This window comes from Patagioenas fasciata, chromosome 5 (assembly GCF_037038585.1).
Source record: "Patagioenas fasciata isolate bPatFas1 chromosome 5, bPatFas1.hap1, whole genome shotgun sequence".
Lineage (NCBI taxonomy): Eukaryota > Metazoa > Chordata > Aves > Columbiformes > Columbidae > Patagioenas > Patagioenas fasciata.
This window is the reverse complement of record NC_092524.1, coordinates 47,387,858-47,399,173: the sequence shown is the minus strand read 5'-3', so window position 1 is coordinate 47,399,173 and position 11,316 is coordinate 47,387,858. Positions and strand designations below refer to the sequence as shown.

Below are 11,316 nucleotides of genomic sequence, written 5' to 3'. Positions count from 1 at the left end.
GCCTTAGCCTAGAAAAGAGCAAAGCGATGTTGTGATGGTCTGTGGACTTCAAGCTAAAACTGAAGGTTTGGAGAGAAAAAAGCCTTTCATGTAGCCCTGCTCCTGGTCTGTAAAGGGACCCTGCCAGCCCTGACCCCAGCTGGGCTAGTCAGTGCTGTGGGAGCTGAGTGGCAGCAGCAGGGAGTTTCAGGAGGATTCTGAAGAGCCAGGAGAAAGCCAGCCCAGCCCCCCGCCAAGCATCTCAGCCTTCGCACACGGGGTGTACCACAGAAAATGGATTTAGATGAGGTCTTGAGAAACTATGTATTCCTGCCATGGGATGCGTGCAAATCATTCCCCACCAACAGATCCCGCTCTCTCCTGGCCTTCAAGCTCTCCAGTGACAGAGATGCCACAGTAACCCTCAGCTTTACTGTTCCTGCAGGGAGAAATATTTTCCTAGCTGCCAGTCTAAATCCTTCCTACTTTATTTTAAGCCCACTGCATCTTATCTGCAGTGGTCACAGAGAGCATATTATTACCTTATTTGCTCCTAACTCTCACGTTTTTCTGGATTTTATCATTGTGCTCTCTATTTCCCTCCTTCTCTTCCACCTGCTCTTCTCTAGACTAAGCAAATGCAATTATTTCAGGCTTTCCTCAGAAGCCATACTTGTAGACCTCCAGTCAGTCTTCTTCTCCACCGCTGGGCTTGCTTCAAGTAATTTGCATCTTTCTTGAAATATGGAGCCCAAAACTGAAGTCACAGGGTCTTACCTGGGGCTTTCTTAATGTTATATGGAAAGATTTCTTCACAAGACCTACAAGCCCCAGCCTGCCCAGGCAGCTTTTGTTCTCCTCCATGATGTTTTACATTAAAGTTTGTTTGAAAATTCACCATAACCTGCCCAGCTTAAACATCCTTCACATTTGTGCTGCCAAGCCTGTTGCTTCCCCTCTTGTACACATTACTGGTGGTTTCTGCCTCAGTGTAAAACTTTGCAGTTCAGTGAGGTCAAATATACTCACTTTACACTTGGTAAAGATCATTTTCAATCCTAAACTTGTCTTCTAAGTGTTTTACAGCACCCGTGGTGATGTAAATTATTTTGGACTTTAAAGTTATATTATCTTCTATATTGAAACACACTGGATTCATTACAGCTCTGTTAGGCCTTCCCGAAAGTCTTGATAAAGCCCAGATATTGCCAAAGAAAGGCATCAGGTTGACTCGATATCTGTGCTTGATGTAGCAGTGATACAGGTGTGCTGGTCATTACTTTTTACCTGATTAGCTGGGTATTTACAGGTTACTGATTGCATTTTTCGGTATCTTCTCATTAATTGATGTTACCAGCTGATGTAATTCACAGAATCACAGAATGGTTGTGGTTGGAAGGAACCTCTGGAGATCATCCAGTCCAACCCACCTGCTAAAGCACGTTCACCTAGAGCAGATTGCACAATTCCCTTGGCTTTCACCTCTCTTTCTCTTCCCCTCTCCCTCTCCCCAGCCCTATTCCTCACTGAATTCTGAAAAATCGCTCCACTTTCCCATGTAAGTCTTCTAGGGTAAACTGCATCAGGCCCTGTCATGCTGGAAACATCCAACTACTTTTACTTTAGCTTTTTTAAAAATTATTTTATAGAAGTTCTTCCCATTTTATCATTGAAGTAGGGTTGAGATGATGTTTCAAAGCAATTTTAATGGTTACTTAGGTGAGGGGCTTTCAGTCTCTTTGATTTGTGGCCTTATTTTCCCATAGTTTCACATACATAAATGATCAAACTACATGAGAAATGGCCAGGTGACTCACAACACCAGTCCACTTAAGCCAGCATCCAGTCTGACAGCAGTCAATGTATGTGTCACTGTTTCCCTGAAGCACTTCCCTTGTTGCCACCAGCTGGCGGCCAAGAGGTTTCTTGAGCCAGATGTGATGGTCATTCTGTTTAATAGCCCTTGGTTGGTTTATTCTTCACAAACTTTTCCACTCCTGTTATGAATCCATGTAAATTTTTAGCGGTATCATAGCACCAACTGCAAGGAATTCCAGAATTCACTAAATGTGTTCAGCGACCCCTTTGTCTGGGATCCCATACTCTGTTGTTTGATAGTTGCTCTTTCCTCATCTCCATGTGCGTCAGAAGTGTGTAGCCAGTTAACATCCACCTCTGACCTCTCATCACTGTGAAAAATTCACTGTTTACTTCTGTGTCTGTTTTCTGCAGGTTTTTTTAACCTTTGTTTTATTTAATTTACAATACTTTCCTTCTTATTATGTGTCAGTTCAGATTCTTGGAGAGCCTTTGGGCAGGAGTATACGGGACCTAATTTTTCTTCCTCATCTTACATGGCCCTCCCTCCCTTATATAGCTGGAGGACTGCAAAGCATGTCCAGCTCTCCTGACACTTCCAAGTAAATCAAAGGTCCGGGGTTTTCCATTAGCATCTGTAGAGCTGCACCAGATGTTAGCTGTAGCTGAAGTAGAGGGTCTCTTCACAATGAGCAGGTGGAGATAGCGCAGAGACCAGCACAGGGCATGCAGCAACTTAAGGCTCAGATCACGTCCACCAAGTAAAGGGCTGAAGTGGTGTAAGGCATTACTATCCTGACACGCTCCATGCCCCAGGCTGCGCACTAGCTCACAGCCTGCCCTTTTAGCTCAAGCTTTCCTTCTCTGGCAGGTTAGTCCAATAGACTCAATTGTGAACGGCAGCCAAGGCATGGCTACACCGCTACACAGCCTGTTCTGCTGCTGTGGGGATGGCAATTTCCAGCCAGAGGGGCAGGGAGCCAGCTGGCACAGCAGCACCATAAGTCAGGAGAGTCAGTTTTGGAGGAAGAAGAGCGCTCAAACAGCCTCTGAGCAAAGCCCTGAGTCCATGAGCCTCATGAATGCGTGTTGCTGGCTGAGGCCAAAGCATGTCCTATTAGAGTAGCAGCAGGATGCCCAAAGTAAACCCTGGTTGTGATGAAAGGAAGGCAATTAAAATTCCACATCAGCTGCCTTCCTGTCCCACTTCCTAACCTTCCAGCAGCAGGTGATTAACAGGGTTGCCTTCTGCTGCCCTTGCCCAGCTGAGACAGCGCAGCCCCGCTGCAGAGAGCACCGCTGCTGCTGCTGCAGCACAGCCCACTGCTGGCCAGGCTGCTGAAGCACATCATGATCCAGCTGCTGAGTTTGTCTCAAGGTAATTTAGAGTGAGCTCATTTTTTCAGTTTTCAAATAATTTTGCTCCTCTCTCACCAAAGCCCTTGCCTTGGCTGTGAACACACTAGCCCTGTTGTTCAAGGTTTCCCAGGTTTCTGTCCAGGATTTCCCAAACAAAAAACCAAACACGCACGCTGCACAATAACATCGGCGTGCTTACACCACGTTACACTCCCACAGCCTACCAAACGCGGGCTGTAGTTCATTGGTGCATAAGAATCCTGGCAAAATGCCTGCCATCCTTTTCCCACCCAGACAGTACTTTAAGAAGACAGCCTCGCAGGATATATGGAAGCCCTACAGCACCTACAGGTGCCCGCTCTTCGTACAGCTTCCTTTCCAGTCACAGATGAGCACAGGGGTAAGTACACAGTACGGAACTTGGTTTCATACTGCACTCTTGATGTCTGTACACACTTTACCATGAATAATCACTTTGGAATAGTGAAAGGAAAAGGCTAGAAATGCTCTCCATAGTTTAAAAGGCAACTCAAACAATTACATTTGGGGTTTTTAAAACAGGCACTGAAGATTTTTTCTGTCTCTTCTACTGAAAGGGATGGCTACACTGTGGCATTCAGATTTAAAAAAAAAATAAATCCCCAAAACACTAATTGACACCCAATAACACTACTTACTAGTAGTGCTCTGCGGAAAACAAACTATGCAAGAGAGGCTCATGCCTCAAAGGGAAAAACCTAAGCTCTTCAGTCACCCATGAGGTTAAACAGATTGACACTTCTGACCAGAACTAGATTTGCTCCCTATCTTATAAACAAATTTACTGCTTTAGAAGACAACCCTGGGACCTAACCATATTAGCAGGAGAGAATGAGTAGTTTTCCCTTTGTCACCAGTCAAAGCAACAGCTGAAGTGGGGTCAGACAAAAGTATTGCACCTTGTTTAGTTTACAGGAATAAATCCCACCCCCATTGAGACTAGTTTGCTTTGGCCTGACACTCTTGGAGGTGGCTGACCCTGGGCTCCAGAGAACCTGCTACAACTGTTTTGTAGGTGGGAGTTTCCCTAGCAGTGGTTTGCTGACTGCCTTGGACATCAGGTGACTAAATGATCAGCATTCTTTTAGAGCAGGCTAGTGTAAGAAAGGATTGTGTTGAAGAAGGGCATGTGCAAGGGAGGAAAGGAATAGCTTGAACAGGATCTTAGATCTCTTCAGAAATGGGAAGGGTTTGAAACACTTATTAGCGGCAGATCAAAAGCACAGAGAAAATGAGCAGCTGCTCTAACTAAAAACTGCATCAGGCTCATGCTCTTTACTCCCCCAGAAGTGAGGAGTAAGTCACATTGAGACCAGCACTCCTCATTGATCAGTGTTTTTCCAGACAGATCCCTCCCGAAGCCTATCAACCAACCCTTTGACCTCAAGCCGATCTGAGGACACAAGTTCCACAGCTTTTTTTTTTTTAAGTTAGGTTTATTTAGCAATAGAAGTATGTACATGTAAGAGAATCCCCTGCAGCACGAGACATGCACAAAGCAGTGAGGGACTGAAAGTGGTGCTGCTCAATTGCCATCCTCATCACCTGTCATCCAACTTTACTCAGCAGCAGGGCCAAGATTAGAAACGGACAGGAGAGAAATGTATCAGTCCACGTGACAGAGTCTTCAAGGCAGAGCCTTCCCAGCAACTGGTATTAAAACAAGCGGGCACCATAGCCAAATGTCTGTTTAATGCCCTCAAAGTAGTAGCGCTGCCAGCCTTGCTTTGTTCTTTCTTCCTCACTGGCAGGAATGCCCTTGCCTTCCAAGCACACCTCTGTCTCGCCACCTTTGTCAGTGAAGTTCAAGGTAATTGTTGCGAAGTGCCCTAGGGGAACCAAAGCAAATCTGTCAACAGTGTGCAGTATATCATATGCTGCCCCAAAGAGCTATTCTGCTCCTCCTCCCACACAGCACCACTTAAAAGACTCCTCGGGATCCTTCCCAGAGGATCTATTTATGACAGCTGCGAGCCTTCCTCAAACAGAGCAAGGAGAGGGCTCCCTCTTTGTGGGGTTTGAAGCAGTTGCAGCCACAGCTGAGCAAATTGCTACTTCATCATTCCTAATCCCTGGCTGCTGCTCTAAGTGGTAGCTGATGATTCTGACCTGATCATGTGGGATATGAAGCTGGGATAAGGCTGGTGCAGTTCCCACAACACTCTGTGCTCCCCAGTCATGAGTCAGAGTGCAGCATGGCAAATGGGGCTGGAATCCTTCAAACACAGGCAAGGGCTGTAACACCACAGTCCATTTTTGGACTACTTACCAGCTGGCCAAGATTTAAATCTCCATTTCATAACAAGTTGCTTCTCAGGGACCTTGAAAAGAGAGAAAGACTGAGTAGCAATTTTTTGCAAATCCCACAGTCTAATAGAAAACAACTAGAATTGTGTTGATCTGAAGCCTTAGACATGCCTTGAGAAACACACACACATAGAGGAAAAGAGATTTTGTCTCCTTTTCTTTCCACTCCTCTTATAGGAAGGCAGGCCACAATACAGCCCCAAACACTGAGACAGTGTCCCTATCCACAAGACTTTAGTGGCAGGAGGACTAAAAAAGGCCAGTCATTACCTTCAGCATCCCCCAACTGCCTAATAAGTAAGTAAAAAAAAAAAAAAAAAAACAAACACTACACAAAGACAGGGCAGATGCATAACTGGAAGACATATTTTCTCCCCAGACTGAAATCCCATACATTACTCCATACCATAAGGAATGCTTCGATAGCCACAACAATTACAGATAACTATTGGGCACCAGACAGAACTCCATAATTAGCTAAATTAAGCATTGTTACAGAATTGATACCTCAAAAATAAAAAGGCTGCCCTTGAGCAAGACACACCAGCACTTGTCAGTACTTACTAGGTCAACAAACTCTCCTGTGACACTGCCATCCAGCAACTGGAACTTGCCTCCTTTATCAGCTTCCATGGTGGCTTGTGCGTGGGTGAAAGCTTGGACCATCTGAAAAAAATTCAGGAGGAAACCTGTATTACCTGACATCATATGCTTGCAAGCTTGTTGCCTAATGCCTCCCACTCAGCTACATAAGTTCTGTATTAGGAGGTAAGTGAGTAGTGTAAGGTCTTCAAGAAAAGACAAAACCGCTGCCCTGGCCAGAAAAGCAAGGTCATAGCCATTACAGCAGCATTCTGCCTGCCAAGGGAAAAGAACCCCTCACTTTCACATTCTGTGCAGTGTTCTGTAAGCCACACTTTGATTTACTCTGTTGATTCCTTAATGAAACCTAGTTCCTAGAAAAGGTCACATTTTTTGCCCCTTTTGAAAAAAAAACAAACAAAAACCAAACAAACAAAAAAAACAAACAAAAAAAACCCCAACCAAACAAAAAAAACACAAACAAAAAAAAAAAAGAGGAACAAAAGACTAAGACCATGCTAAACAATAATATTATGTTGCTCTCCTTAAACTATGTAATAGTGTGCAGGAGAGTGAAAGCTATTCCCAAAGTACGTTTTGATACCACCTAACCTTAAAAGGAAAAAACAAAACCAAAAAGCACACAGCTGTAAATCCCAAGAGATCTGACCACATGCAGTAAGTGATACACCTACAGAGAGGTGCTGACAGCACTCTGCAACTGGCTTCTGGCTGGCATTAATCCCCTCTTGTCAGCTGCGTGAAAAGATGCGCACATGAGCTTTAAGCAACTGTTCTGCAGACCAGCTTTCTTGTTCCACTCTTGTGGATTGTGAGTATCCTACAGAATGCCTTGAAAAGCTTCCAAGGAACAACCTCTTATGTGCAAAGAACAATTCTCAGAACAAGCCTCGCATTACCTCCTGAGTAACAAACACCCTGTAGAGCTCTTCGGGAGATGTTAAAAAGGTGTCCTTCAAACTGATCTTGCATGTAGGGATCTTGACTCCTATGGATTTAGACTGCGATGTGGCAGGACTGCTGCCAGTGGCCGTCTAGCAAAACAACAAGCAAAAAAACCACACACACACTTTCTTCACAAAAAATTCAACAAGTGGTTCATGTATGCAAGAGAAAGAAACAAAGGCCTTTGGTAAAAACATAATTAGGTACAACCATATTTGAGTGTAAGAAGTAGATTGCTCTGCTTGCATTAAGAAATATCATGTGCTGCAAAGCAAAACCAGTCAGGCCTACACCACAGATTGCCAAACCCTGAATATATGTATAACTCCTATAATACATATATATGTATTATATATATTTCTCTCCTATAAACAGCATATGTTGTTTTTGTAAGCCCCAGAATCTAATACTGTGTACCTGTCTTCACAGATCCAAAAGCATGTTTGCACAGTTTTATTTACCTTGCGGTCTTCTGCTTTAGGAGCCACTGGAGGTGTTGTGTCCATATGTTCACCATTCACTGTGGGCAAAATCATGCCCTGGGTGAATTCTAGAAAGACAGGAATGTGTCCATGAAACTAATTGAAGACCAAGTAAAACTTTTTAACTGTTCTTTGAAATACACAGTCAAAAAGTGCTTTCTCGTTTCTCCCCGGCTCTTGCTAGAACCTGTAACCTGAAAGTTTTTTAAAAAAGTAAACAGACCTCTTTTTACAAGAAATGAGTTCTTCTTGCCCTCTCTACTCTCCACCAAAGGCCAGATCAGAAACTGCCTCCACTAACAGGACTTTACCTCCTCTTCCTAGCCCAGACATATCAATCACTATCTTCCACGTGTTGCTCTCATATGAATGTTAGCCTTACACTTACATAGCTTTTTTTCCTCTCTCACTCTCCAATACAGGGATGTCAAACTCATTTTCACCTGGGGTCACATCAGCCTTGCGGTTGCCTTCAAAGGGCCAAATGTAATCCTAGGACTGTATAAATGTAACTAGTCCTACATTTATACAGTCCTAAAATTACATTTGGCCTTTTGAAGGCAACCATGAGGCTGATGTGGCTCCAGGTGAAAATGAGTTTGATGCCCTTGCTCTAATATAAACAGCAATCACATCTCAAATACTTTCAGACAAACTAAACCAAGTGCTTCCATTTCTTCTCCAACTGGTTCTCCATTTCTCATATCGTACTACAGAATAAAGTTACTTCTAATTCCATCTTTCATTAATTTTTTTTTTTTTTACATGAGATGCCAGGCCTACACACAGAAACACAGGGGAGATCTCACCAGTGCCCTGTGCAGCAGTTCTACCACTTTAATTCCACCAGAAGCTTCACCCTCTTTCAGCATTTTGTTTCTTCTCCAGCTCTATCACTTCTGCGTTTAGCAATTATAAAACAGTTTGTTGTTTCTCCTTCCTCTTTATTTGTTCGAACTGGCAAAATTCCATTACATAGAAGAATTTTATTATATGTGTATGTTCTTGTACCCTGCAATACTTAGTTCCCACCTATTCTTATCTATTGCAGCCCACAGAGCATACAGTTCTTCCCAAATAATATTCTCATCATACACTGGGTGACTGCATCTCCCACCTGGAACACTAAAAGACCTGGAAAAAAACATAGGTACAGAAATTTGACCCTGGAAAAACAGCAGTCAGTGGTGGTTTATACAAAAACGCAGAAGTTGAGTATCTAGCATGTGTTACATAATATAGATAAATGGATTAAAAAAAAAAAAAAGCAACTGTTGCATTCCCAGACTGTATTAGAGAGCAAAGCTAAACTCCACCAAAGCACACTGACGTAACTCCAACTGCTGGAATCAGATTTATCTTCTAAAAAAATACTTTTAATCCAGATGCTGAGATAGCTCATTCAATGGCACCAACAAAACCTGCTGAGCAGTTACAGTTGCAAATTATTCTCAAATTCAAATAACACTAGAGACTTTCATTAGTGTGGCAAAGGAGAAAAAACAACAAACTAGAACAAAGGTATCACCTTCCAGGGGAGTAAGCAAACTAAAGGCCAGATTGTGCAACATGCAGTGACTGATGCTCTGTGTCACTGGCGTATCAAGCACATTTTACAGGCTTTACTTTCTCTACAGCTAAGCTTCAGCATGTGACAGACATTCTCAGTTTTAAGACATAAATCCAGAAATGCTGTTTATTATAGGGTTATCACCAACACCAATATTTCTAGGTTGTTCTACAGTGTCTAGAGACAGAAGTGCTTCTTGCCAAATGCTAACTATTTCAAAAGAAACAGAAAAGTTACTGCTGTTGCTTTTATACCTTCCTGTTGAGATGGAGTGAAGAAGCAATATTCACTCTCTCGTTATCCCCATGTCTTCTTTAGCATTAGCCCACATGGATTCCCATAACATATCTCCCTTTCAGTTACATACCTGTTTTGAGAGTGCTGATGTAAGTTTTCATTGCATCTCTAATTTTTTTTGCACCCTCTTGCTTCATCAGGGTCTTCAAGTTAGTGTCAGGCTCATCTTTAGCAAGGCTGACATGGATCTAAACAAGAAGGACAAGTGCTGATTAACAAAGCCATATTTGCACGGTCCTTTTAGTACTCAATTCAAGATCACAGTTAGGCTTCGGATAAACTCTTTCACAAGCAGCAGTGCAGTTGATTGATCTTTCACTTAATCTCTCAGTCTATAGTAACATATGTATGAACCCAAACAGCTTCATCTGCTATCTAGAAGACATGAATAAATTTGATAAAGGTACAACATGATGTGGAGGGACTCTTTACCAGGGACTGTAATGACAGGATGAGGGTTAACAGTTTTAAACTGAAAGAGAGCAGATTTAGATTAGATATAAGTTACTGTGAGAGTGGTGAGACACTGGAACAGGTTGCCCAGAGAAGCTGTGGATGCCCCATCCCTGGAAGTGCTCAATGCCAGGCTGGATGGGGCTTTGAGCAACCTGGTCTAGTGGAAGGTGACTCTGCCCATAGCAGAGATGTTGGAACTAGATGATAAGGTTCCATCCAACCCAAACCATTCTGTGATTCTATTAATTTAAACAGTCTTTAACACTAAAAAAGTTAAAGCAAATGTTCTAAAAAAGGAAACATTGAAGGACAAACTAATGCTGTGAGGATTCCTGTTAAAACAGCCACACAACCAGTAGTATTAACCTTTAGCTGTGCTTACCTCAACTTCATCAACGTCATTTTCATCTGAGAGATTAGGAATCTCCACATAACCTTTGTATTTCACTCCTGTCTTTGAGGTGCCTGCAATTAAAATTATGTTGTTCAGATCAACATTTCTTACTCTGGTTGCTGTAAAAAAAAACTTGTGTTGTATCACAATACGACATTCCCTTTATTATTAGTTCCTAAATCAGTTAAGTATCCTTATGTTGAGTATTATACTTGAGTCTGGCCTTGAAACAGGAGGGGAGAACATCACTCACCAGTCCATGCCAGTTTGATAGCCCACTCATAGAAAAAGATAAGCTTCCCTTTGCGGTTGTTAATGGAGGCCTCTCCATCCAGTTTGCTCACTTCTGTCACCTCACAAGCCCCCTCCTCGCCCTCCACTCTGACAGGCAGAAGCAGAGTTTTCAGCCTCTCTGTGGACCAGTTGGAGGCATCTCGCTCCGTCCTGTGAGAAAACCGGGCTCAGTGAGAAACTGGAGCACTGCCAGCACACGGTAGGACTCCCCGAGCTCCCCCCAGTGCCTCCCTGCCTGCCCCGCTCCACCACACACACACACGGCCCGGACCAGGCACCCCCAGGCGCTCCCGGGCGCCCCCAAGACCCCAGCTCGGGCACCCCCCACGCACACGGAGATGAGGCCTTCGCGAGGCATCAGCCCAGACACCGCCACCTCAACACCAACACGCACGTAGGGAAGGGGGCAAGGGAGAACCCTTCCCCGGGACACCGGCCCCGGAGCCTCCCTGCGCTTGGGGTCTCCCGCAGGGCGGCCCGGGCGGGTCTCAGCGCCGGCCGGCCGGGCCGCCCCGCTCACCAGTGCCAGTTGTTGACGTTGGTGGCGTCCGCCCGCTGCTCGACGATCCAGCGCGGGTCTCCCTCGCCCCACTTGGCCATCGAGACCGCCGCCGCCTCCTCCGCACCGACCGCCCGTGGAAACTGCTAGAACCGCCGGCCGCCGCGCCACCTCCCGGCTTCCGCCACCGGCACGGTCCCTTCCGGCGCCCTTCCTTCCTTCCTTCCTTCCTTCCTTCCTTTCCCCGCTCCGCCTCGCTTCTTGGTTCCGCCGC

At 44.6% G+C, this 11,316-nt stretch overlaps 1 protein-coding gene across 1 annotated transcript; it reads right to left on the bottom strand.

The window, feature by feature from the left end:
• Positions 1-4,610: 4,610 nt before the first annotated feature.
• On the bottom strand, positions 4,611-11,261 carry AHSA1 (activator of HSP90 ATPase activity 1). Its single transcript, XM_065838620.2, has 9 exons — positions 11,064-11,261; positions 10,503-10,693; positions 10,238-10,320; positions 9,470-9,587; positions 7,512-7,600; positions 7,005-7,139; positions 6,067-6,168; positions 5,465-5,516; positions 4,611-5,024 (listed from the first exon to the last, which is right to left on the bottom strand). The coding sequence occupies exons 1-9, from the start codon at positions 11,141-11,143 to the stop codon at positions 4,852-4,854; spliced, it is 1,023 nt and encodes a 340-aa protein (XP_065694692.1). The 5' UTR covers positions 11,144-11,261; the 3' UTR covers positions 4,611-4,851.
• Between the last annotated feature and the right edge of the window lie 55 nt (positions 11,262-11,316).

Bases quoted from the DNA above. Each gene is read 5' to 3' on its own strand.
- AHSA1 (XM_065838620.2), bottom strand. From the start codon at position 11,143: ATGGCCAAGTGGGGCGAGGGAGACCCGCGCTGGATCGTCGAGCAGCGG. The intron at 10,694-11,063 runs GTGAGCGGGGCG...GTTTTCTCACAG, and splicing joins AACGTCAACAACTGGCACTG to GACGGAGCGAGATGCCTCCA. The intron at 6,169-7,004 runs GTAATGCGAGGC...AATTTTTTTCAG, and splicing joins GGGTGTTTGTTACTCAGGAG to ATGGTCCAAGCTTTCACCCA.